The sequence below is a fragment of the Astatotilapia calliptera genome, chromosome 18, assembly GCF_900246225.1.
Source record: "Astatotilapia calliptera chromosome 18, fAstCal1.2, whole genome shotgun sequence".
In the NCBI taxonomy this organism is placed as follows: Eukaryota; Metazoa; Chordata; class Actinopteri; order Cichliformes; family Cichlidae; genus Astatotilapia; species Astatotilapia calliptera.
In genome coordinates this window covers 25,251,956-25,274,596 of record NC_039319.1, presented here as the reverse complement: position 1 = coordinate 25,274,596, position 22,641 = coordinate 25,251,956, and the positions used below count along the sequence as shown (strand labels likewise).

The 22,641-nt window shown below is 42.4% G+C and overlaps 3 protein-coding genes across 10 annotated transcripts; 1 reads left to right on the top strand and 2 right to left on the bottom strand.

Annotated features, from left to right (window-relative positions):
* Positions 1 to 521: 521 nt before the first annotated feature.
* Positions 522 to 12,195, bottom strand: gpbp1l1 (GC-rich promoter binding protein 1-like 1). 4 transcript variants are annotated; one of them, XM_026149749.1, is made up of 12 exons: positions 12,118 to 12,195; positions 8,653 to 9,969; positions 8,166 to 8,280; positions 5,881 to 6,010; positions 3,389 to 3,717; positions 3,091 to 3,166; positions 2,787 to 2,983; positions 2,469 to 2,612; positions 2,093 to 2,248; positions 1,471 to 1,595; positions 1,285 to 1,387; positions 522 to 1,193 (listed from the first exon to the last, which is right to left on the bottom strand). In XM_026149749.1, exons 3-12 carry the CDS (start codon positions 8,223 to 8,225, stop codon positions 1,023 to 1,025), a joined length of 1,491 nt encoding a protein of 496 aa, XP_026005534.1. In that variant the 5' UTR covers positions 8,226 to 8,280; positions 8,653 to 9,969; positions 12,118 to 12,195; the 3' UTR covers positions 522 to 1,022. The 4 variants fall into 4 exon arrangements, with proteins under 4 accessions (XP_026005534.1, XP_026005535.1, XP_026005536.1 ...); XM_026149750.1 differs by lacking the exon at positions 12,118 to 12,195 and adding an exon at positions 12,024 to 12,111; XM_026149751.1 differs by lacking the exon at positions 12,118 to 12,195 and adding an exon at positions 11,954 to 12,016.
* A 252-nt stretch (positions 12,196 to 12,447) lies between these two features.
* Positions 12,448 to 13,819, top strand: LOC113010645 (transmembrane protein 69-like). Of its 2 annotated transcripts, none has more exons than XM_026149820.1 (2): positions 12,448 to 12,756; positions 12,940 to 13,819. In XM_026149820.1, the coding sequence occupies exons 1-2, from the start codon at positions 12,748 to 12,750 to the stop codon at positions 13,636 to 13,638; spliced, it is 708 nt and encodes a 235-aa protein (XP_026005605.1). In that variant the 5' UTR covers positions 12,448 to 12,747; the 3' UTR covers positions 13,639 to 13,819. The 2 variants fall into 2 exon arrangements, with proteins under 2 accessions (XP_026005605.1, XP_026005604.1); XM_026149819.1 differs by having other exon boundaries at positions 12,449 to 12,824.
* Positions 13,820 to 14,942: 1,123 nt separating this feature from the next.
* ipp (intracisternal A particle-promoted polypeptide) lies at positions 14,943 to 20,820 on the bottom strand. Of its 4 annotated transcripts, none has more exons than XM_026149710.1 (11): positions 20,701 to 20,820; positions 20,065 to 20,166; positions 19,265 to 19,678; positions 18,332 to 18,543; positions 17,956 to 18,175; positions 17,673 to 17,828; positions 17,387 to 17,554; positions 17,149 to 17,286; positions 16,550 to 16,672; positions 16,131 to 16,351; positions 14,943 to 16,049 (listed from the first exon to the last, which is right to left on the bottom strand). In XM_026149710.1, exons 3-11 carry the CDS (start codon positions 19,605 to 19,607, stop codon positions 15,825 to 15,827), a joined length of 1,806 nt encoding a protein of 601 aa, XP_026005495.1. In that variant the 5' UTR covers positions 19,608 to 19,678; positions 20,065 to 20,166; positions 20,701 to 20,820; the 3' UTR covers positions 14,943 to 15,824. The 4 variants fall into 4 exon arrangements, with proteins under 4 accessions (XP_026005495.1, XP_026005494.1, XP_026005496.1 ...); XM_026149709.1 differs by lacking the exon at positions 20,701 to 20,820 and adding an exon at positions 20,318 to 20,420; XM_026149711.1 differs by lacking the exon at positions 20,701 to 20,820 and having other exon boundaries at positions 20,065 to 20,194.
* Between the last annotated feature and the right edge of the window lie 1,821 nt (positions 20,821 to 22,641).

Below are 22,641 nucleotides of genomic sequence, written 5' to 3'. Positions count from 1 at the left end.
TAATCCCATCTATGTGGGCTGAAAAAACACAATACTTTAAATTTAAATACTGTATTATCCCACCACTTCTTACTTCCTGTGAGAACAACTTTTTTTTCCACGACTCACCGGATCTCAGCCACAAGTCTGTGAATCTCCCGACATGAACTTAAGCCCAGCCCACAGGACGTGCAGGAATCTCGCTCCCTCTCACACTGAATTTACATCTGCTGCAAGGTTATTAATGTTTTTGTTTCAGATGTAGCCACAGACCTGCTGCTCACAATGTGGGTCACAAAAACAAGTCTGCTTACACATTTCATCCCAAAATTAAAGCACAGCCTCTCAAAGCATTACATATGTGGGAAACTGGAACTTTTCTATAACAAAAATGTTTCAGTGTTGCATTTACTGATCTACAGCTGTTGCTACTCTGTCCTTCAAGAAACAACAATCGTCCTACAGGAAATACTGGCATCATTTGGACTCCATCTACAAATAGTCACATGATGTGTGGACTTAAAAACACCACAGTAGCCAGATTCATATTGAAACATATCAGCTTGTCAGGAACCAATTTTTATTAATATCATTAATAATGTGTCATCAGCATCATCAATGAAATGAGTTAGTCTGTTTAAAGCAGAATCAAGTGTGCATTCATTGCCCTTCTTTTCTTGATGAACACTTCAGTTCCACAAAGCGAGGAAGAAAAAGGAAGGGGAGGAGACGGAGGGTTTGTGGGTGTGTGTGTGTGTGTGTGGAAAATCGGTCAAAAGAGGGCAGGGACTGCAGTGAAGGAGGAAACGCAGGGAAAACGACGTCTGGCAGAGCAGGAATCTCCCCCTTCACTGGGATATGATTGGTTTTTCCCTTGTGCAAGAACAACAAAAACAAAATCAAAAAAGAAAGATCTTCAGAATGGTGCTCTAAAAAACAAAGATGACAGAGGAAAAGGGGAATTGCTTGCTGGGATGTGGTGTTGGCTGTTGATGTGTTGTTGGTATTTTTTCTTCTTCTTCTTTTTGTTCCATAAAGCCACGTTAGGATTTGATGCAGTCGTCGTCATCAGAGGTCTGGCTGCTGCTACTGGTTTCGGACTCGGAGCCCTCCTCGACGTGTGCCTCCGCCACACTCCTCCAGGGGGTGAAGTGGAGGGTCACACCCCGTGTCCTCGGGAGAACCCCATTCCTTTGAACGCCGTTCCTCTTCAGCTGGTCAAAACACAATCACGTCGTTTAATGTGTGAGACAGACTGAGTTGAGCTAGACGTAAGCAGAGTCAGCGTTTCCTCTGAGAGCTCACCTGTTCAGTTTTAGTCTGGAACTCTCTCAGCTCGTCCTCTGTCAAAGGCAGGAAGTTGTCATCATTTTCTGGGTACTCCTGCCAGCCCATGGCCTTCAGCAACCTAGATAAGCATAGTAATTTTCTGCTTAGCTGTCTGTGTGTTTTGGCCTGTGTGTATATATAAGGCTGTTAGCAGTGTCCTACCTGTGCTCTGCCTCCAGGGAGCTGGACAGGTGTTCGGTGTCTGAGTCACTCAGAGAGTAAGACAGACCATTCTCATGACAGCCTTCCTCGCTGTAGGCTTTGGGCTCTGGGGTGCTGCTTTCACCCTGCAATAATTATTTTCAAGTTTAGCCCCAGCTGTCCTTTATGTGCTGACAAAAAGCTCTTATCCAGCACCATAACATTACATTTCACACATGACTTCTATGTGCAGAGAATGCAGAGGCCATGATCGTGTTCCACATTCAGCAGCACATTCTCTTAAAGTGTATCTATTATGCTAGTCTCTAGCTCTACATTTTGATTGAGGTTTTAAATGATCTACAGTTAGGACCTGTGCAGGTCCCCTTCCCTAATAATCCCTTCATGTGATTGGCTGCCCATTGCCTGGCTTCTATAAACAACCCACGAGCTGTGAGGCACACTTCCTCGTATAAGGAACCATGACCATATACGGAATTTCATGCAGCTTGACACAAGCACAGAAGAGACGTAAAAAGAAGAAGCAGTGTGATGAATTTTGCTCTGGCCCTGTGTTTAGCTTAATGGGTCCCTTTTAATACTTTGGGGGGGAAAAAAACTAAATATCCAAACTGCTGCCTACCTCTCCTGATGTTCCTGGGCTGCTGCTTGTTGTCAGCTCTCCAGTGCCTTCGTCCTTCAGAGCTCTCAGGAACTCGCTCTTACGGTCTGGACCGCGACGCATCAACTTCAGCCGTGACGGAGCAATATCTATGGGAGGAGTCGTGCTTGAAGGGTGCTGCAGGTGTGAGCCGCAAATAGTCATGAAGTGACAGAAAAGGAGAAATAAAAGTTACTATTATTCTTTTTGTTACCTGAGACATCAGTGCAAGAGATCTAAACTATCTGTTCAACTGATTTCAAAGCATGGCAACAATGACACATCTGTAGTAATGGCAAAGCAAGACCTTCACAAAACTGCTTGCTTTTTATTGGGGTTGCTTCATCCTTCTTCTCACCTCTTTTGTAGTATTGTGCTGTGGTGCACTGACTGGGGTGCTGGGTTTGGCTGCAGAGACGGGGCTGGTGAAGACTGAATCTCGGCCTGGCATGTGAAGACCAGACTTTGTGATCTCTCTACCACTGGATTTCCACTGGGTGCTCTGGAAAAGAGGACATGAGAGTGTTTAAAAACTCTTTTACTGCAGGCTACCATGCACGCTGGCCAGTGCACCGGTGTTATCTCTATTATGCACATTTGCTTGATAAGCAATTCTTCTCTTGGAAATTGAATCAAGCAAGCCGTTAATTAACTCAAAACATCTCGACAGTCATACTTTGGTAGGGGCCACAGCCGGCTTTGGGACCAGGTTCTTGTAGACGCTGGAGCCTGTGATGGGAGCTTTGCTGCCGTTGGTTGGCAGGGCACCAGCAGTGGCAAACCCTGCAGAGAAGGCTGTGCTGGGATCCTCCTTGGAAATTTTTTTGATAACCAGCATTTTGGACACCATCTGTTTGCCACTCGGTGGATTTTCTGGAACATAATCAAGACAATCAAATTAAATCTTAGAGATGATGGTGCAAGGGAAAAAATCTTTTGTCTTTTTGAGCACAGAAATTGAGTCAGGGCGAAAAGCTTACCCCATACTCCAGCGTGGGGAGCGACTGCTCGTGTCTGAGCCCCAGGCTTTCCAGTTGTTTCAGGGTTGAGCGAAGGCTAAAAATAAAAATAAACAGGTGCCTACATTAAATATGTAATCTTTCAAATTTTGTAATTACAACTTATGTTTAAAGGCAATAATCTGAGTACAGACTATGAGGCATAACACTCATAAATCCTCTTCTGCTTCTATTACAAGGCAAATATTGAAAAGGAGAAAATGGTTCCAGTAGTTATCCCACTGTAATGTAACAGGAAAAACGGAGGTCAACTACTCACAAAGTCCTCCTCCACAAACTTCAGCTTGTCGTCCTTGCTGTCCTTGCGTTCCTCGTTGGGGAATTTGTCCGGGTACGAGGTGCCCTTGCGGGGATGGAAGTTACCATTGCGCTGCCGGTGCCCCCCCTGCCTGTCCCTGTCGCCTCCTCCCCGTTTGGGGTGGCGTCCCTGGTGGTGGTGGCTGTCCTGGGAACCCCGCGGAGCTCCATGCCAGCTGGGGGTTTCCTTCCAACATGAGGCCCCTGCCAGCCCACCGTGCCCTCCTTTAGCCACCCCCGAGTCCACTGAGTCATGTCTCAGAAGCAGAGAGGGCTGCTGCCATCCATCACCTCCAGAGAGAGACACATACAGTGGAAATAATGACTGTCTGACAAGCAATACCAATGAAATGTGACTTTGACAGCAAGGGTTTCCTCACAACCTTCACAAATAACATCTGAATGCCTTGAATCTTTAACACTATTTCTCTGTGACAGTAATAACCTCTGATGACTCACACTGTGTGCATGTATTTGGTATAAGCAGAGAATGGAGGGACGGCAAAGAAGAAACGCAGAAACTTTTTCCTGGGTGAAGAAATGATTCACCCAGGAAAACAACATCACAGAAAACTGAGATGAAACAGCTGAATAGGAATGTGAGACTCCACACCATCACTGAGATTCACAGAGAAGGTGAACCATCATTATAAAACTGGCATCACACCACATTTATTCTTAGTTCACACAAACGACTGGATGACAGCAGTAAGAGGGGACTGTACAAAAACAGATTTGCAGGGTGGAGGACACCAAATAACAGCCATATTCTACAGAGAAAGCAGAGAGGTGTGTGCGTGCGTGCGAAGGATGATACGGCACCAGCACCACCCATTTACAGCACTGTTATGACACCACTGCCTTCAACACTATAATCCAAGCACATCATATCATTATCCAAGATGGAGACCCAAACTGGATGCTCTTACATCAGAAGTTTATTTCCTGCTTAGATCTTCAGCTACACAAAATGCAAGACTCCAACTCTAGATCTTAAAAACTGGAACAAAAGAATCTAATTCATCTTTCTTTGAGTCTCCATAAAACCCTAACTGTCGATCACTGAGAACATAAAACAAGTAGTCAACGTCACTATCTTTATAATCGCACCTTAGCAGTTTTGAATACAACCCCCCCCCCAAAAAAAAAAACAATGTAGGTGGCAGCTGACTTAAATCTAAGGATGATTTTAAAGCCTTGACAGACACCTCCACTCCTCCTACATGGGTGTGTCAGCTTAAGAAGTCTGATTAGACTTCTTCTGCAGGCTGTGCTGACAGGTACAAAGTGCACTTGACTGATATCTCCCCCATTTCCTTATTGGTTGTCTTATACTGTCCTACTCACTCTTCATTCACAGATAGCCGATTTTTTTTTTCTTAAGGGAATGTCCAACATGGCTTCATTCAGCTTTCACCTGACTAGATGTCTAAATCAGAGGGATTCAACCAAGACCCAATTCACCTAAAACTGTCAGACAACAGAAGTCATTACTGCTCATTAGATCATTGTTTTCATTTAATGACTGACCAGTTAAAAAACCCCAATGATAAACAGCCTAGCCAAGTTTTCCACATTCATAGAATTCCTTCAGTCTACTATTGTTATGTTGTAAATTAATATTTACAGATCACAACAGAAAGGCACAAAACTTTCAAATCTAGAATATTTGTAACTAAAAATTAAATCATACATAATTGTCCAGATCTAAAAATAATTTAAATTTCCACCCATTTAAAAAAAAGAAGAAAAAAAAGAAGAAGGAAAAAAAGCATTTTTTGTAGAATTTGAGTCATGGCTTTACTGCAAACACTTGGCCACTGGGCAAGACTATACCTTTTAATGAGCCAGTACTGGCCCCCAGGCTTCATGTTTGACACTCCTGAGATTAACATGTACTGTAACTTATTAACAAAAAACTACAACAGTAACACAGTGTGTAAAGACCCAGAGGTTGTGTTTTAGCTACAGCTACACAAGATTGTCAGTGAGCTGTTTATACAGTGTGGCAATGCATTTAATTGGAACAGTGTGATATCTGAAAAAGGTATGACTATGTCATGCATTTTTCTCTCTTCAAAGCCATTCCTGAAAGAAAATACATCATATCTGTACAGTACAATATCCTGTTGTTATACTGTTCATTTTTTAAGCGTTTGTATTGTATAACAAACTGCAGAGGACCAGATCAGCCTGGAATCTGATGTGTGCAGAAATGGGAGAAGCATACGTCCCAGTACATTTGCATAAAGTCAGAGGGAAAGCAGAGGAGGAACACAGCAGAGAGTACTCAGGTTAAAATGTGCTGCATGATATGAAAGGCTTTAAACCACCTCTCTGCAACCTTTTTATTCTTACTGAGAAGTTTAAATACAAAAATGAATAGTAGGCTCCATTCACACTTCCCCTCATGCAGTAAAGCCCCCAGATAATAACAACAGGTTGAACTGTTACCTGTCGGAGGACGCAGGGAGCCATTGTTGAAAAAACCATCAGAAGAGTTGTGGCGGCGGCGGCTCACGGCAGTTCTGGCATCTTTGTGGGGTGGGAGATCACCTTGTTTCTCAAGGTTGGCAGCAGGGGACTGGAGGAGGAGAGAAAGAGAACAGTGTTAATCAAAGCTAATACGTAACAATGCCCAGAGAAAGTGGACAATAACGTAACAGGCCACTGCATAACTGTAACTGAAATTAGAGAATTTTTCACTACATTTTCCTACTTTATTTTTGTCCTGGCGAAGAGACTTAGATTAGCTTAATTCCCATCTGTACTTTTTTTTTTCCTCTTCTTCTCCCTCTAACTATGAGTCAATCTATTCTTGAGGAGCGAAAGTGGAGGAAAAAAAAAAGGAAGACAAAAATGAAACTACATAGAATCGTATAAAACTTTGTCATAAGAAATGTGCAAATGAGAAAACCTAAAAAAATCCAAGCAAACACTGCACACCCAGCTCTTGGTGGTAAATCCTGAAGGTTTAATAATACTGACTAAAAGCGCTCCTCTTGATATGAATCATATCCTAGTCATCGGCTGAGGTTCAAAGATCAAATCAGATTGTGTTCTTCAAGCTTCATGGAGGACTTCTCAACTCAGACACACACAAAAAGAAGCTAAGAAAATGTAGCTTCAGCCTGTCTGGCGTATGCTGGCTAATCCCTTGACATAAATGACACCGAGGTGAAGTTGTGTGCAAGGTGGATAATAACTGTCTAGTATCTCGATTTCACAGAGACCAATGAGCTTGGCAACTGATTACACTAAGCTCCAATAAACCGCTCAAACATGTAAACTACATGCTGAAGATGCTGCTTGGTTTTTAGACTTGGGAATTAACCAGCTTATAAATGTTATTCAGTCAGCATTGTTTTCTTGTTGGCCACCACCTACTGCCGAATGGATAACATCACTTGGTTCAACAGTCAGTATTCATATCTCAGACCACCTCTTTAATTCAATGGTTTTGCATGTCCATGACGCTGATACTGTTATCACCGTTACTGCCCTGATACAGGAAAATATTAATTGCGTAGAAGAGGCTCTTACTTGTGCTGTGAAGACACCGAGAGACCACATCACATATTACTTAATGTGAGATATGACACGGGCTACTTCTATTTACACATCTAACATAACTGTTAGACAGCTGACTAGGCATCAATGTTGACCCGAAAAGGGATTTAAAGTGGCCTTATATGCCAGTCAGCAAAATTCAGGGGTAAAAATTTAATCAGCCTACAAAAAAAAAAATAAAAAAATGACAGGCTGAAGAATAGAGTGGTAACAAAACACATTTGGTCATCACAAATTTCACTCAAGCAGCATGTGTTGCTATTCTGAAGACCTAGAACCAGTCCCTCCAGGAATCTGACTCCTCACCAGGACATTAAACATCAAACATGGCAAAAGTTTAAAATAAAATGAGATCAGTGAATGTAGGAGCAACACCTGTGAATCAAGAACATAGGTTTCGGAGTTTTCTATTAACTCTTTACTGACTGACTCTGGATTGATGTCAATGACAGCAGTCACCCCTCGTGGTCATAATGGTTTTATCATTTCCACATCCACAGGTATGCAACAGTCCTACTGGCTTTGAGTGAACTTATTTTTATCATCAGACAGTGAGTGTGAGGCTCGGCACAGACATCCACTGCTACACTACGCTACAATGCACCAACTGCACGTGCACCTTTCGGGCAGACTTCGAGAGGACTTTGAATAAAACTGCCTGAATCTTCAACAGAGCAGAGTCCCCGTTTAATACAGTCATCTTAGGGCCACAGCTCTGGCTATGATCACTGAAGCCCCAAAAACCTATTGTTCTGAACTCAGGTGTGCAAGAGGCAGCCAATCAGGAAAAAAAAAAAAAAAGAAGAGTTGGATTAAAGACAGATTAAAGTTGGATTAAAGACAACATGCTGAAGAAAATTTCTATACATATATAGAGGGAAATGTTAGGATAATAGGTCCTCTTTAAAACCTAATGTGGTACCTTTAGTGGTTACTTGAAGTTGAAAAGGTTTTGATGACCCTCTACTGAACCATGTTCTGACTACACTTTCTGTCCCTAAGCACATTTCATTGCTGAGTGCACACACATGCACTCTCATACTCAGGTGCACAAACACTGTTAAAGGTGTTTGAGCATCAGTGAGAGATACACTTGGAATCTCCGTCTCTCTCTTTCTTTTCTGTTGTGAGCGCATAAAGTACAAACACACACCGATACGTACACCTACCTTGGCAGGCTGGGGTGTGGAGAAGTTAAGCCAGGCAGGGACAAAGTCATGCTGCGCCATTTAGGTCCAGTGTTTCCGGTCAGTGGATCGAGGCATCAAACCTCATGGCCAGGATCTACCAAAAGATTTTTTTTTAAATTCAGTGTGCAACTGAAAGCACAGAAACACGACTCTCTGATGTAGAATTAAATCCCATTTCTCTTTGATTGCATGTCATCCCTTTCATGTGTTTTGTCTAGCATCAGTTATCTAAAGTTAACTGCTTAAAGTTTTTCCACAAGAGAAGCCAAGGAGTCTTATTCTCAGCTGAAAACATGGATGTAAACATCTTGTGCAGAATAATATAGATATTATATTAAATATATAAGTGCTTGGCATGTTTTAATTCAAATAAATAATTAATTCAAATAAAACAAACACACTACACTAGTTAACATCACGCTCATGCATGTTTGTCCTCATCGGCTGGGTGAAACTTTGACATTACCCCAGAGTCTGTGGCTCTGAAGTCCTCTGCCTCCTCTCTCGGTCCGGCTGGGCTCGGTTCCTCCTCAGGCCTGTTGGCACTGATCAGAGTGTGTGCACTGACAGATGGGAGGCAGCACACCAACAACCTCCTCTCCACCTCCGCCAGGACAGCGCAGCCCCTTTCCCCAGAGGCAGATCCCTTCGTCCAGGTTGAAGCACTTGGAGATATGTCAAAAAACTGCAGGAACGATCTGGAATGGCAATCCAGAGAACTGGCCAAACAGGAAGCAGTTTTTGAAGTCCAAAGATAGGAGTCTATGCAGAACAGATTTTCTGTCTTGAACCAGAATCCAGTCAGTTCTAATGCCGGTCTTGTGCAATGAATTCAACTGATTCAAGTCCAGGCAACTTTTTTTCTTCTTTTTTCTCCAGATAGATTGAATTCCTCAATTTATTTGAACCATTTGCTCATAATCTCATGGTAAGACTTGAAACCTGATTAGACTTGATGCTGATTGGCAAAACAAATTGATTGACTAGTGATTTGTCCCAAATGGGAGGAAGAGCCAGGTTATTATTAATATAAAGAAACAGTCTGTGAAAGTCGTCTGCACTGAAGCATGGACAACGGTTTTTGAAGCAGTTCCACTTTGACACCAGGTGCGTGGAGAGAGACAGGTGTTGTCCTGCCACACTGTGTGCCAGTACGTTTTTTGTGTTGACTCACCTTTTACCGAATCATTTTAAGACCTACTCAAACACATTCAGAAAAGAAAAATTAATTGAGAGACAGTCTTTTATTGGCAATGGAGGTCACTGCAAACCACTGCTCACCTCATTAAAATGGTGAAAAGACTGTCTTTGTTTGGAGAAAATAACTCAAAGGTTCAAAGTCACATGACAATGAAGCCAGTGAAGCCCTACGTTACATTGCCGACATAATAAGTTCTCGTTAGTGAAACGGTGAAGATGTTGAATGGTACATCATAATGCTGTTTCTAGCATTATATATTTTACTCCCATCAAATTATTTCAGGTTTTGACTGTAGCAGGAACAGTGTGGACCTCTGGTTTCATAGATATGCAAAATCAAAATTCAAAAGTTGAGATGGCTTTAGCAACAGCCAAACATGTCCAAAAAGAAATCCTCAAGTGATCAACTACTCTTTTTCCTCAGGAGAAAAAAGTGAAAGTTGAAAAGCCGCAACATCCAAAAAAATTGTCAAGTAGGTCTTTCCTTTCCTTTTTGAAAGTGCTTTTCCCCCCCTCACACAGGAAGTTTCAGTGGAGATTTCAGATTTTCTTGCTTTATGGTTCACGGGTATTTGCACAGGACCTGCAATAAATTTTAAAAGAAAGAAAAAAAGAGGTTTGCCTTAAAGCTCTGGGGGTCAAAAACACACAAAATACTTAAGAGTTACTTGCCAAATTAACTACACCTTTCACAAAGTGGACCTAGCATGCTTTTCATTGCTACAATATCAGATGTTCATATTAAACTTGGCAAACATTTCAAATAACGAGATCAGGCTGATCTTGCTTTCATAGACGGGTTTTAAACCCATAACAAGGCCATCTCAGGCACACAGCCACACAGTTCTTCTGGCTGTCAGGACAAAAGCCTCATCCATCTGCTGTTCAAACCCTTTGTTTGCAAGGTGAAGAAAATCAGAGATACGCCGGTTTAAAGGAAGGTGATATTAAAAGGGAGAGCAGTTTCACACAAAGGATGACCCGAGGGTTTCACCGAGGCTCAGTGTAAGTCATACAAGTTTTATTTTGATTGTGAATCATGCAAAGCATCTTTGGAAGAGTCCAGGAATAAAAAGTATGGATGTGGAAACAAACATAATAGGTCCAAATTACCTAACAATACAGATTGATATAAGAACCCAGCAGTACATATAACTTTATGAACTTTTGTTCAGCTTGTGTTCAAACTGTTTTTTTTAAACGGTGCACTGTAGAAGTTAATTATTTCAGATGCTAAAATTTTAACTGTAAAACTGGGGTGATCAAATCATTAGAAAACACAGAGCAATAGGTCAATAATGCTGCAAAGTACTACGCCCAAAATAACTATAAGATTGTTTTTCTTCTAAGGCTCCTGAATTAATAAACTTCCCAGACAGAGTAGCTAAACGTAAACGATATTGTATGTCTAGAGCTGCATTACTGCAAACAGCTTCAGTTTGTGTCAGCCATTATCACACTATGAAAAACATTCCGCCCTCACTGATAAACTCCCAAATAACTTCCAATTCAAGAGAAATCAGCTCCAGAAAAAAGGACGCTTCTGACACTCAAAGACGTCTTGAGAGATGCAAGAGAGGAGAAAGAAAATCAATCAGGACTCTGTGATCTCAGATCCCTTTCAGACTGAAAGCTGGCTCTTTTAAAAACAGTGTCGGCTTTTTTTAAGTGAAATATTTATACCAGTATAAAAATAACATGCACGCTATCTTCCTGTGCGCAGACTGCTGCGAATATTAATGGGCCCAATAGTGTCTGTAAATACGGCACGAAACTGAGGTGACAATCCCAAACACCATGTTCGTACATGCACGAAGGCATGGCTCAAAACCCAAACAACAAAAACCCCACAATATATATGCACCCTTGTTTCACTGATTCGGGCTTGATAGCGTGCACCCACTGAACTATTACGTAACAGTTCAACATCAATGAATTTACCACAGGCACGAGGTACAATGTGCAGCGCACACACTTCCTTCACTCTGAAACAACACTCCAATGAATGGCGGCGGCAAAAACACTTCTACCTTTGGAAAACACCCTGCATAACGCCTAAATGCGCTCAACTCACATGTACACAAACACACAAACAGCAGACCCACCTTAACACAGCATACACACACTTCAACTAAATGACTAGCTGAATGTTATGAAGTTAAAAGTTCATCGAAATAATTAAAGACGCTAAGCGGCCAACAAGTACCACACACAACAGCGCTGTCAGATCTGTCCTAACTCCACTGCTAGCTGACTCTGCCGAGATAACTCAGGTTAACGTTAGCATAGGAATTGTTAGCTAATAGCTAGCGCTATCTAGCCTGTTGGGAAGCCCGAGAAAATTGGTTGGTATTTGAAAGGAATTAGCAAGGCTAGAGGGTTTAGTCCAGTAAACACGGATTTAATACGCCTGCGGTAACTAGAACTGACTATTTAAGCAGTTGTCACGGACATACAATAGAGGTAAACAGACCTTGCTTCGTTGGAACAACACAGTTTCAAAATGGCTACCTTAGCAGCGGCAGCACACATTCATTAGCTTGCTAAGTGCTAGCGAGCTAACTTACAGTCTTTCCTACGATACCTTCCAATAAACAGGATAGTCGTAGATATATGTTGATTCAAATATACACTCACTCTGCAGAGACCAGTGACACTGCACTTTTTTGCAAATATAAACTGCTTTAATCGCAGGACTATCGATGTTTGTTTGGGTTTTCGGTGATCTTACCACTGGCGCTGGCACAGGGGGATTCGAACAGCCTCAACTGTGCTCCATTCACGATCTGTCGTGATTATGCAACTCACTGGGAGTCTAACGAGTTTTTCATCTCAGCAGGCTAAACAGTGCGGCTTCGATGTAATTGTTATAAACTCCGATAAATAAAATATACAAATGTCTAAAGATGCAACATTATGTTTCTTTGTTATTTTTCTAAATATTCAAAGAAAACGGCGATAATAGTAAACAATGTGGGATTTTGCAACCTTGAACGCAACATAATACCTCCCCGCCAAGGACAGCCAATCCAGTCGATATCAGAGTCAGTCTGGTTCCGCTAAAAATATTAAGAGACAGACATTTAATCGAGCGCCGATATCCTGACGGCAAGCAAACGACCTCTACTTTAGCATATGAAATATGAACTTTCTCACAATTTGTTATATGTTTTTGTGTTTTCGGTGGCCACTGAAAACCGTTCTCTGACTAACATTTATATGATAACGTTTAGGTAACTATAAATCCTGTGGTTTATAGGTTGTTACATTAGCACAGCCTTGTATTACATCAGGTTGAGGTTAATGCTAGCTGCACCAACGTTAGCTCAGGGTGTATCTCGTCACTGAAACTTCAGATTGCATGTGCTGTGTAAGTGTGATTCTTTTTCCACGCCGAATATGATTAGCTTCGTCTCTGGAAGACGTATTTTGTCTGGGGTAAGAATAGTAAAAGTTTTCATTTGATAAATATATCATGCCTACTAACGAATGCAATAATTCTCTAGGTGCCAACAGAATATTCATGATGTTCTGTGATTGTGCATGGTTTCAGGTTCCAGTATGGAGATGTCTTCAGCAAATAAACAGATTACCAAACTACAGCACAAAAACTGTGCTGCTTCACACTCGAGCCTCCTCTATCTTTATGTCATTCAGACCATCTACCACCAGCAGACTGTTGAACATCAAACCTGTGAGCTGGCACACATCACATCTCTGCCACGAGGATTCCAGAGGCAAATCAGAGAGAAGTGACAGCAAAGAGGGTTTCAGTTTAAGAGCCCTCGCCAAGGCTCCCAAACCAGCTCTGTACCTGGGATTTTCTGGTCTCATCCCCTTTATTTCTGCCCCTTTTCTCATGGCTGCCACACAATCTTTCCACCCTGAAGTGGCATATGCTCAAGTGGTGTACGGAGCTTCTATAGTGTCGTTCCTGGGAGGTGCCCGTTGGGGGTTTGCCATCCCAGCTGGTAGTCCCGCACAGCCAGACTGGATGAATTTGGGTAACAGTGTGGTGCCGTCGCTTCTGGCCTGGCTGGCGTTGCTCTGCAGGGACAACATAGCTGAAGGAGCTCTAGTTGTTGTAATGGGACTGGGCCTGTCACTGCATTACGACCTGACTCTTCTGCCTGGCTACCCTGCCTGGTTCAAAGCCATGCGAACTGTTCTCACTCTGGTTGCCACCTTTTCTCTGGTGGCCACGTTGGTGCTTAAAAAGCTCTGTCCAGAGAAGAAGTTCATAGAGACTTAGAAGTGATTTTAAGAGGATAGTTTGTCTCTTTAACTGCATGAACATAAGAATGGAAAACATCAGGTGAACATCTGCAGACAGTCGTTGTGGTGCTACAGTTGAATGAGCCAATTTTGCTCTTATGTAAATAATATATAATAATTTGAAAATAAATAGCAGTTGTTTCCTGGGTTGCAAAATATCTGGTGAAATTCCCATCTCATGAGGAGTGAGTTAAATACCTAAATATAGCAAAGAACAAACAATGGGCTTAAGAATTCCTTTAACACATGCAGAATCATGCTCTTTGCTGCGCTAAACACAGGGGAAAAATACTCTTCTGGAACATGTGTTTAAACAGATTATTTAAACATCTCTTTTTTTATGGGAAAAGTAATAATAAAAATCGAGCTTCAGGCAGCTTTTAGTCAAAACAGCTGTAGAAATTCATGTGCTTTTGTTTATAGGAGTTCTAACCTGCTGCCTCGGCTGTGTTAAACATTAATTATTTATCGGATTGTTGTTAATTTTAGCTGCTTCTCACCGGTCAGTCACATAAAGGTGTTCATTCTTCTTGCATTTAAAAACTTTAAGGTCACCAGCTACTTTATTAGGTACACCTGTTCTTTAATGTAGATATATACCGGTAATTAGCCAATCACATGGCAGGAATTAATTTAGGCCCGTGAAGTTCAAACTGAGAATCAGAATGGGGAAGAAAGGTGAACGTAGCATGGTTGTTAGTGCCAGACGGACTGATATGAGTAACTGCCAAGGTATCGAGATTTGTGTCTCTAAACGCACAGCATGTCAAACATTGAAGCAGATGCGTTACAAGAGAAGAAGACCACACCGAGTGGCACTCCTGTCAGCTGAAAACAGGAAACTGAAGTTCACATTTAGGTAGAAATGGCTGTCCATTAAACAGACACACTGGAGTTTTTATAGCAGAGTTGGAAGTAAGTGATCCCACATTTACAGTCTGTGTTTTGTAAACATCGGCTCCAAATAGATGAGCCACAATCCCAGTGAGACGTCCAGTGTAATTACAGCAAGTGTGACTGCTGTAGTTCGCTTGTTTGCACAATACAGAAGAAAACTTTCCTGCTTCAAACAGCTTTACATCCGTGCAACGAATCTAATAATACTAACATGGTCGTTCACAAATGAACCCAACACACCTACGTACCATCACCTAGGATATCGGGGAGTAATGTCCTCCTGCATGCTGGTGTTTGCACAGAACTATCAGAGGGGATTATTACATTTTAACTACACTGAAAAAGAAGGGAATAAGGTTAAAATGAAATAAAGCATACACATAACTGTTTTGCGATGTTTATTAAGTCTGAAAAGCAGCATTATCAGTGTGGTGTAGTATTGTGTTTTTGCAAAGGTTTAACTGTGCATGATAGAAAGAAGCTGTGCTGTGGCACCACTTCGGTCAGCTTGAAAACAAGAGGAAATGTGATGCTGTACCATAAAGATGCTGAACATATTTCTAAGCGATAGGCTGCACACCTCAACATCAGATAGTACAAATCTGAAATGATAAAGCAGTCTTTACTTGCTCGGAATGAAGTGTAAACAGCGATGGAGAGGCACTAGTAGAAACATATGTACATAAATAATCCAGTGGAATGAAAAGGAGCGCTCTGGCATGCTGTTCGAGTCCACAGAAATTTTTAAACTTAATGCAGCCATAGGTTTTATGTGGTTCTACTGTCAACTAGGCTCAAGGGCTCGGAGTGGTAATGCACCGCCCTCCAAAAATTCTTTAAAAGAAACTAAACAGTGCTTCATCACCCGCCAGCAGTTTTCTTAGTGCCCCACGGGACTTTCAAAAAACCCTCTGTGGTTCATCAAAAATAGAACTTCTATAAAAAATAATTGTCATCACCAAGATAGCTGTGCCTTCAAATATATTGTTCTAACGTTGTGACTGAATTGAAAATAAGGACACAGGAGAGTCATGTAACAGTAAAAAGAACATTTTGGCAGATTTCAGTACTAAATGTGCTTTCATGTTCATATTCATTGATTAATTTAAAAAAACAAAAAGGAGACATCCATGTATAAATACTATGACAACATATGAAAGGCTGTTTAAACCAAAACACACTTTTCTGTATGTCTCTTAAGGTGCAGCTTTTCTCCAGTTTATGCTGTGTTTGGTGAATGATTCAGGTGCAGGACATTCCCGTCTGTCAGAGCACAGCCAGCCCGCCGTCGCAGCGGCTGGTGATCATGTTGCCGACCTCGGTCCAGGTGTCCAGGTGAGGGTCGTAGATCTCCACGGAATCTACCGTTACGGGTGCGGAGAAGTCTCTGGTGGTTGCTCTTCCTCCAACCGCATACAGCAGCCCGTTTACTGCCGACACCGATACACCGGCGCGTGCCGTAGACATCGCAGCGACCTCCACCCATTTCTCCTGCGGACAGACGTTTGCAGACGTGAGGAGAACGTTGGAGCATCTGTTAAAATTTGTAAACAGATTATTTTGGCTCTTTACCTCCTCTGGGCAGTACTTCTCTACTGTCTCCAAAGCACCAAGAGCCTCGTTCCAGCCGCCCACAGCATATATGCAGTTATTGAGACATGCGACGCCCACGTAGGCCCGTCGAGTGGCCATGACGGGCAGGGCGCTCCATCGACGCGAGATGGGATCATACACCTCTGCTGAGCGCAGCTCCATCCCTTCGTCGCTGATCCCTCCGATCACGTAAATGAAGCCTGGGTAAAAACCATTGCGTTTAGAGCTGACCTCCAGAACTGAGGGTTCAGGTGGTGACGTGCAAAGAGAAATGTGAAAACAGTGCAAGTACTTCTCGTTATATTCTTTCTTCTGCATAACAAATCTGATTAAAGCTTTTACGCCTGATTATACAGATGCATTTATTTTGTTTAAATGTATTAAAGGGACGGACACACCTTGGAACTCACAACAGCCAAAGTAATAGCGGGGAACAGCCATGCTGCCAATGACCTCCCACTTGTTCTCCTCCGGGTCATATCGCTCCATGGTTTTTCCGATTTCAGAGCCAATCCAACCACCTGCAGAAGAACAGGAAAAACACGACTTAAAGTTTGTGCAGAAGAAAGTGTCACCACTTGTCGGTCATCTCACCACTTATTTGGGCAAATATTTTTGAAGCATTCTTTAAATACAATACATTTTTTGCATTCTACTGAGATTTACAAATCACTGCATGTTGTTTATATTTATATTTTACGCAGCATCCCAGATTGTAAGAAAGCCCTTTCTCACTCTGCATTTGCAGACTGCCACATCTCTCTATTATGTTTGTGAGTGAAATTAAATCATGCTCCCATGATGCCCGTTATGATTTAATTACACTTACTAAGCTATTTTATTGTCCTTTCACAATGTGGTATTGCACAACCTCAACTTCTGCAGCAAGAACTCGTGCATTTAAATTTTCACTTTCAGTGTTTTCTATTGTCTTCTAAGTTCTTAGAATTTCTTTAAACCACTAGGTGGTGTGTTCCAGTTCTAGTGTGACCCTTACCGAGTGCATACAGAGCTCCGTGGCAGGGGCAGACACCGACTCCGCATCGAGGGAAAGTCAGAGACGCCACGGCGGCCCACTGTTTCGTAACTGGGTCGTATCTCTCTGTGCAGTCAAAAATCATCGAGTCTTTTTCCCCTAGTAAGGAAAAGAAAAGACCATTTGTTGTCAGATTTCTACTCATTAAAGTTAATTCTCTATTTAAAGCAGAGCAAACTCCCAGCTCTCTCTCCCTCACCTCCCACCACATAGATCATGCCTTCCAGGACTGCGACTCCTAGCCCGCTGCGGGCCTGATGCAGTGACGACACGGTGGTCCAGTACTGGTTGAAGGTGTCAAAGCGTTCCACGCAGCTTAGCGCCCGGCTGTCACTCCAACGGCCGCCCTGCAGCCGAGTGTAGCCTCCTGACATGAGACAAGAAGAAAAGCTCCACCATCAGATCTGCTGCATTGCAAGACTAATTTAAATCTTGGGACCCTTTACTCCACCCCACTTAGACGTAACACAGCAAAGATACTAAACCTATGGCATAGAGGTATTTCCTGGCTTTTCTTCTCGGTCTCATCTTGGCTGGCTGTAGTTGACTGTACATCTTATTTTCTTTGGGGGACTTTGTGACTTCAGTGTATTCTCTCAGCAGAGTCTGCAGTGCCACCCGCAGACTGAAGTCGGTAATACCTAAAAATGTAAGAAAAAATGAGGCTTTGAATCTCAGGAGTTACTTCAAATTTTCAAACAATGTATTAAAAACACGACATTGAAAGTATTAAATGCAACAGGAGGAAGAATGTCACAAGTTTCCTACCTTCTATGTACTTGAACAGCCTCTGTGGGGAAAGCAGAGGGAAGCGGACTGGTTCCAACACCTCTACCACATGTTTTTTCCTCTTTGCCACGTCTTGGAGAACCCACTCCATGGCTGCCGTAAAAACCTGGTACTCATCCTCGATCCTCAGCTCCTCACTTTTTAAAAGTCTCACCAGCTGCTCTTTTGACAGGCCCCTGAACTCATCAGTGACACACACCTAGAGGGGAAGCGGTCGAGAGGGTCAATTTGTGAACGTTCGATGTGGAAACTACAGAAAGAGTTTAAGCAACATAAATGTTGTTGCTGATGGAAATTGATGATACTGTTTCATTTTAACAGAAAATAAAACACAGACTTGGTCTTTTGTGTGTACCTCTAGGAAGTGAACATGGATGTAGTTCTCAGTAAACTCCAGCATGTCCATGCAGGCGATCTGCTCCAGGAACTGAAAGATGCCCACACAGTTGGATGGGTCCATGTGACCCTTAAGAAACTCCCCACAGATGGACACCACCTCATTCAGCTGCAGCATGTCGGCTGCCACCATCAGTTCCTGAACATTCTCCACAGTGACGCTGATCACTCCTAAACAGAAAGAGAGCACATTTCCAACTAGGAAAAAAGAGACTGAGCAAATAAGTGCCTACATTTACATATCACTGTAAAAAATTAGTTATTAAAGAGCCCTGACAGATGGGTAAAAGCAGAAGGAAGGTAAAAAAAGACATAGAAAACCAAACTGGAAGCCAAATTTAAATGAAATTTAAAATGTAATATAATAAAAGAGCAAAAACTGACATTAAAAAGATAAAAACCCCAAAAGGACCTGTTAGCAGAAATACAATCACCTTTACATTTAAGCCATGACTTTGTACAGCTATCTGTAGATCTAACGCTGCAAACTTTCTTGCGAAGGATCAACATTTCTGCTTTGTAACTCAGGGTCATACCCATATGTGTGCTTTACATGTGATCGGTAAAGTCTGTCAATGGACAGAAATCAGGATTGTTATGATGCAGTGTGAAGCCTAGCTGCTGGATTCTGAATCAGCTGCTGAAGAGAGATTGATGTTGGAAAGGAGGCAGGTGTGTTAGTCAGGACCAGAGAGAAGATACACACGAATGAGATTTTCCTAGTCTCCAAACACACTCCCAAATATCTGCTAACAGCCTTAATTAGTTAATTTGCATTTAACAGGTAACACTGCTGTCTTGAAGGGAAAGTATATCTGAGAGATTGGGAATGCTACAAAACAACACAAATATTCAAGAAGTTCAAGACGGGGATATCAGGGCTGATGCAAACCTGTGTATATGAACTCCAGCAAGATTTCAAAGACATCAGTGTCCACTCCAAGGATCTGCACTTCCTCTTTGTCTGCCTCCCTCATCCCACCAGCGAACAAGGCAGAGAAGTAGGGGCTGCTGGCAGCAAGCACTAGCCGGTGCACCTTGAAGACACGGCCGCCGACTTTAAGCCCCACGTCACAGAAGTCGGAGCGGAGGCGCATCTTGTTCATCTGGGCCAGGATGAGTCTGGCGTAGCGATCTGAAGCCAGCACAGCTTGCTCTAAACCCTGGGTTGCCATGGCAGCTGCACCAGGATTACGGCAGCATCCACTGGACGTCGACACAGAGATGGAGGACATGGCAGCGAAGGTACCTCTGCTTTACCATGGAGGCCAGTATCCTCAATCCTCCTCTCCTGTGAGGCTCGGGCCTGAAAAGCACAGCACACAAAACCAAAACACAGAGGCTCAGTGCATTGTTGTGTAACCAGCAACTTCTGATTTATCGGCTACCGGTGAAAGACAAATAAGAGTAAACCTCCCCTTCTTTGTGGTTCCACAGGAAAACATAACGAAGCATTAAAAAAAATAGTCGCCACGCATCCCACTGCTGTTATATGATCTGTAACACACACACCTGCCGGGCATGTTAGCCGTCTGGCAGCTCGCTAGGGTGCTTGTCAGTGATCATAGTCTGCACGACAGTACCAATACTCGACCAGTCCCTTTCCAGACGGAGAATTACTGACGGAAGTACAAAAATAAAAAATAAAAATAAAAAAATGCAGCGTTTATTTTGCATTTACTGGCAACTCACCCTTAAGTTTGCTGATGAGGATGCAGGCAACTTCCGTCAGCCTGCAGGCTGTCAATACGTTTTTCCTGGACCGACTGCATTGGTCTGAATCTCCAGACATAACTAATTGATCCACGAGAGGGGAAAAAATTTATTTCTTTTAATTTGCACCACTGATACCGACAAGTTTTTATCTTTGAGTCAATTTAAATTACACAAATATTTTTCTCTGTTATTTTAGTCTAATTATAATAATTAATTTAAACGTTATTACCAGTTTGCCCCAAATTCAGGTCAGGTTTGTATTAGCACTCACCGCCAGGTGGCAGTGTTGGCTTTGAAGGAGCGGCATGTCCTTGACAATAGGCCATAGCAACCTAACGTAAATTATCACAATATTCCTACATATTTGTCCCCCGGTACAGTGTTATTTTTTTAGGCTTTAAGCTCTTTCGGTTGAGCCCACTGTCAGACTCACTGGGCTGCCCAGTTTACTTTATCTTGGGATCAGATTAGTTTAAGTATTATGTTGGAAAACTGTTAGTACATACACTCTGGGACTCTGGGCCCTTTAACCGTGTCTGCTGAAAAAAAGTGCATCTGAACTACAGTTAAAAAAGCGAAAAAAAAACGGTAACGATCACTGGGCTTACACACCTGAAATACAAGTCTCCTAACACCCATCACTCAACTAGTATTTCCAGCTCTTTCAACACCCTGTGATGCACAAGAGAGTATGTCGTGGCTGCAGCCAATTAAAAAGTCTAAAGTGCCAGCCTAGCCAGCTTTTGAGATCCACCCTCGGCTTGCTGGAACTCCCTCCCGTTGCCCTGCGCTGTTAAATTTCCAGTAGGTCAGGGTTCCCTATAGGGCCTCCACAGTAACCATTACCTTAGCTCAACAACTAGCTTATTAGACACAACTTAAACTGGCTCTGAGTAAACCAATAAGACAAAGCTAAAACCTGAAACTGAAGAAGCTTAGAAAACAAACAGCTCCATGTAACTTTAATTCTCTCCTTGAGTCTCTTTATCGTGCTATGACCTGTGAGGGATTTGTATATCCTAACTTAAAGTGGCTCTTTAAAAGTTTAAAAGTTCTCTGGTGTTGAAATACTGAATTGTCATTAAAGGTCATTTTCCTTGCCCGATTATTATTATTGTTATTTTTCTTTTACTGTGTAACATATTTATCCCAGTCAAATACTAATCATATAGTGTTCCATTTATCAGATAGGGCTCTTTGTCATCCTTCAGTGAGCTCTTTCTCCCTCTGTCACTTTCCACTTGGTGTGTTAGTCACATTATTTCATTTTTAGCAGTCGTGAGGTGATCTGTGCTACTTTGCAATTCAAGAGCCTCATTAGCGTTTCATTGACGTGTGACAGCAGCCTCCAACACAGATGGTACATGTTACATACATGCTCCCTGCACACTCAACATGCCCATCAGACATTCATAGAAAATCCAGGCTGAAGTTTAGACTCTTATATAAAATAATAATCATGAAAATGAATTGTGTGTGTGTGTGTGCGTGTGTGTGTGACAGAGGTGTATTTGTCGCATGAAAGTGTGCCTTTTGTTCTCCATCCTGCTGCCTGGGGAGGTGTCTCTTGTAAAACAGGTTTTAAGGTTTAAGGTGAGGTACTAAAATGAACTTGAATATGATGACATACTTCCTCTGGTTGAAAACTCTTACAGTGTGTGAAAATGCTCTTCTTTTTAAGTCCCTCTTTTTTCCCCCTCCAGAGTTTTTTGCTTGTCATCATTGTTTTCTCTGGTCATCCTGTCTCTCCGCTGCGGTGACTGTACCAAGAATTTCCCCATGTCGTGGGAGACAAAGTAAATAGTGCGAAGGTCATCCTATGGAAAGTGCTCACCATAATTGCCATTCCACTTTAAGTGCAGTGTGTCTGACTTTTTTCCCCCCATCAGGGGCTCTATCCTTTTTTTTTCTTTTACCAAGAAAGAAAAACATTATGAAATGAAACTGACAGATTAAAGCTGCATATAGGAGTAAAGGGCTTCAGATTAAAAGCTTACCCGATAACACAAAACAAGGGATTTCCCTATGATGATGGGAGAATCTGTGTGATATTCTTCTAACTTGTAGCAGATACTTAATAGTGAACTTTCCTTCTTGCTGCAGTCTTTGTGTGTAACTCCTTCGTTCCTTTACCACCACCATCATCATCATCAGCCTTATGTTTTCAGACCAAGCAGTGTCTGTCAGTCTTGTGCCACTTTAGTTTTCTGGCCACGTGCCTTGCTGCTGCTTCTTGTTTTCTTCTTTTTTAATCTATTTGAGAGCTGAAGTACCACAATGAGATTGTCCAGCTTTAGAAACGATGGGATGCTTCATTTAATAGGTGATTCCCCCACCCCCACCTTCCCTTAAGAAATAGCACAACATAATATTGCATGAAGTAGGAGGAAGGAAAATCACCCCAACTGTCGCTGAGGGCGTCCTGCTCTACCTGTTTTAAAACTGGAGGGATCGCCCATCCCTGGTCTAAGGCGGTATCTGAAAATCTGATTTGGCTGTGGTTCTGGATCTTGATGGTTTGTCAACAAACAGCATTGTGTCTGATTGTGTCTC

Excerpts from the sequence above, each read along its gene's own strand:
- gpbp1l1 (XM_026149749.1), bottom strand. The coding sequence starts at position 8,225 with ATGGCGCAGCATGACTTTGTCCCTGCCTGGCTTAACTTCTCCACACCC. Across the intron at positions 6,011-8,165 it reads CCACACCCCAGCCTGCCAAG|TCCCCTGCTGCCAACCTTGA; the intron begins GTAGGTGTACGT and ends CTCCTCCTCCAG. Across the intron at positions 3,718-5,880 it reads CTCCCTGCGTCCTCCGACAG|GTGATGGATGGCAGCAGCCC; the intron begins GTAACAGTTCAA and ends CTCTCTCTGGAG.
- LOC113010645 (XM_026149819.1), top strand. The coding sequence starts at position 12,786 with ATGATTAGCTTCGTCTCTGGAAGACGTATTTTGTCTGGG. Across the intron at positions 12,825-12,939 it reads GAAGACGTATTTTGTCTGGG|GTTCCAGTATGGAGATGTCT; the intron begins GTAAGAATAGTA and ends GCATGGTTTCAG.
- ipp (XM_026149710.1), bottom strand. The coding sequence starts at position 19,607 with ATGTCCTCCATCTCTGTGTCGACGTCCAGTGGATGCTGCCGTAATCCT. Across the intron at positions 17,555-17,672 it reads GAAATACCTCTATGCCATAG|GAGGCTACACTCGGCTGCAG; the intron begins GTTTAGTATCTT and ends GTCTCATGTCAG. Across the intron at positions 16,352-16,549 it reads TGGCTGTTGTGAGTTCCAAG|GCTTCATTTACGTGATCGGA; the intron begins GTGTGTCCGTCC and ends GTTTTTACCCAG.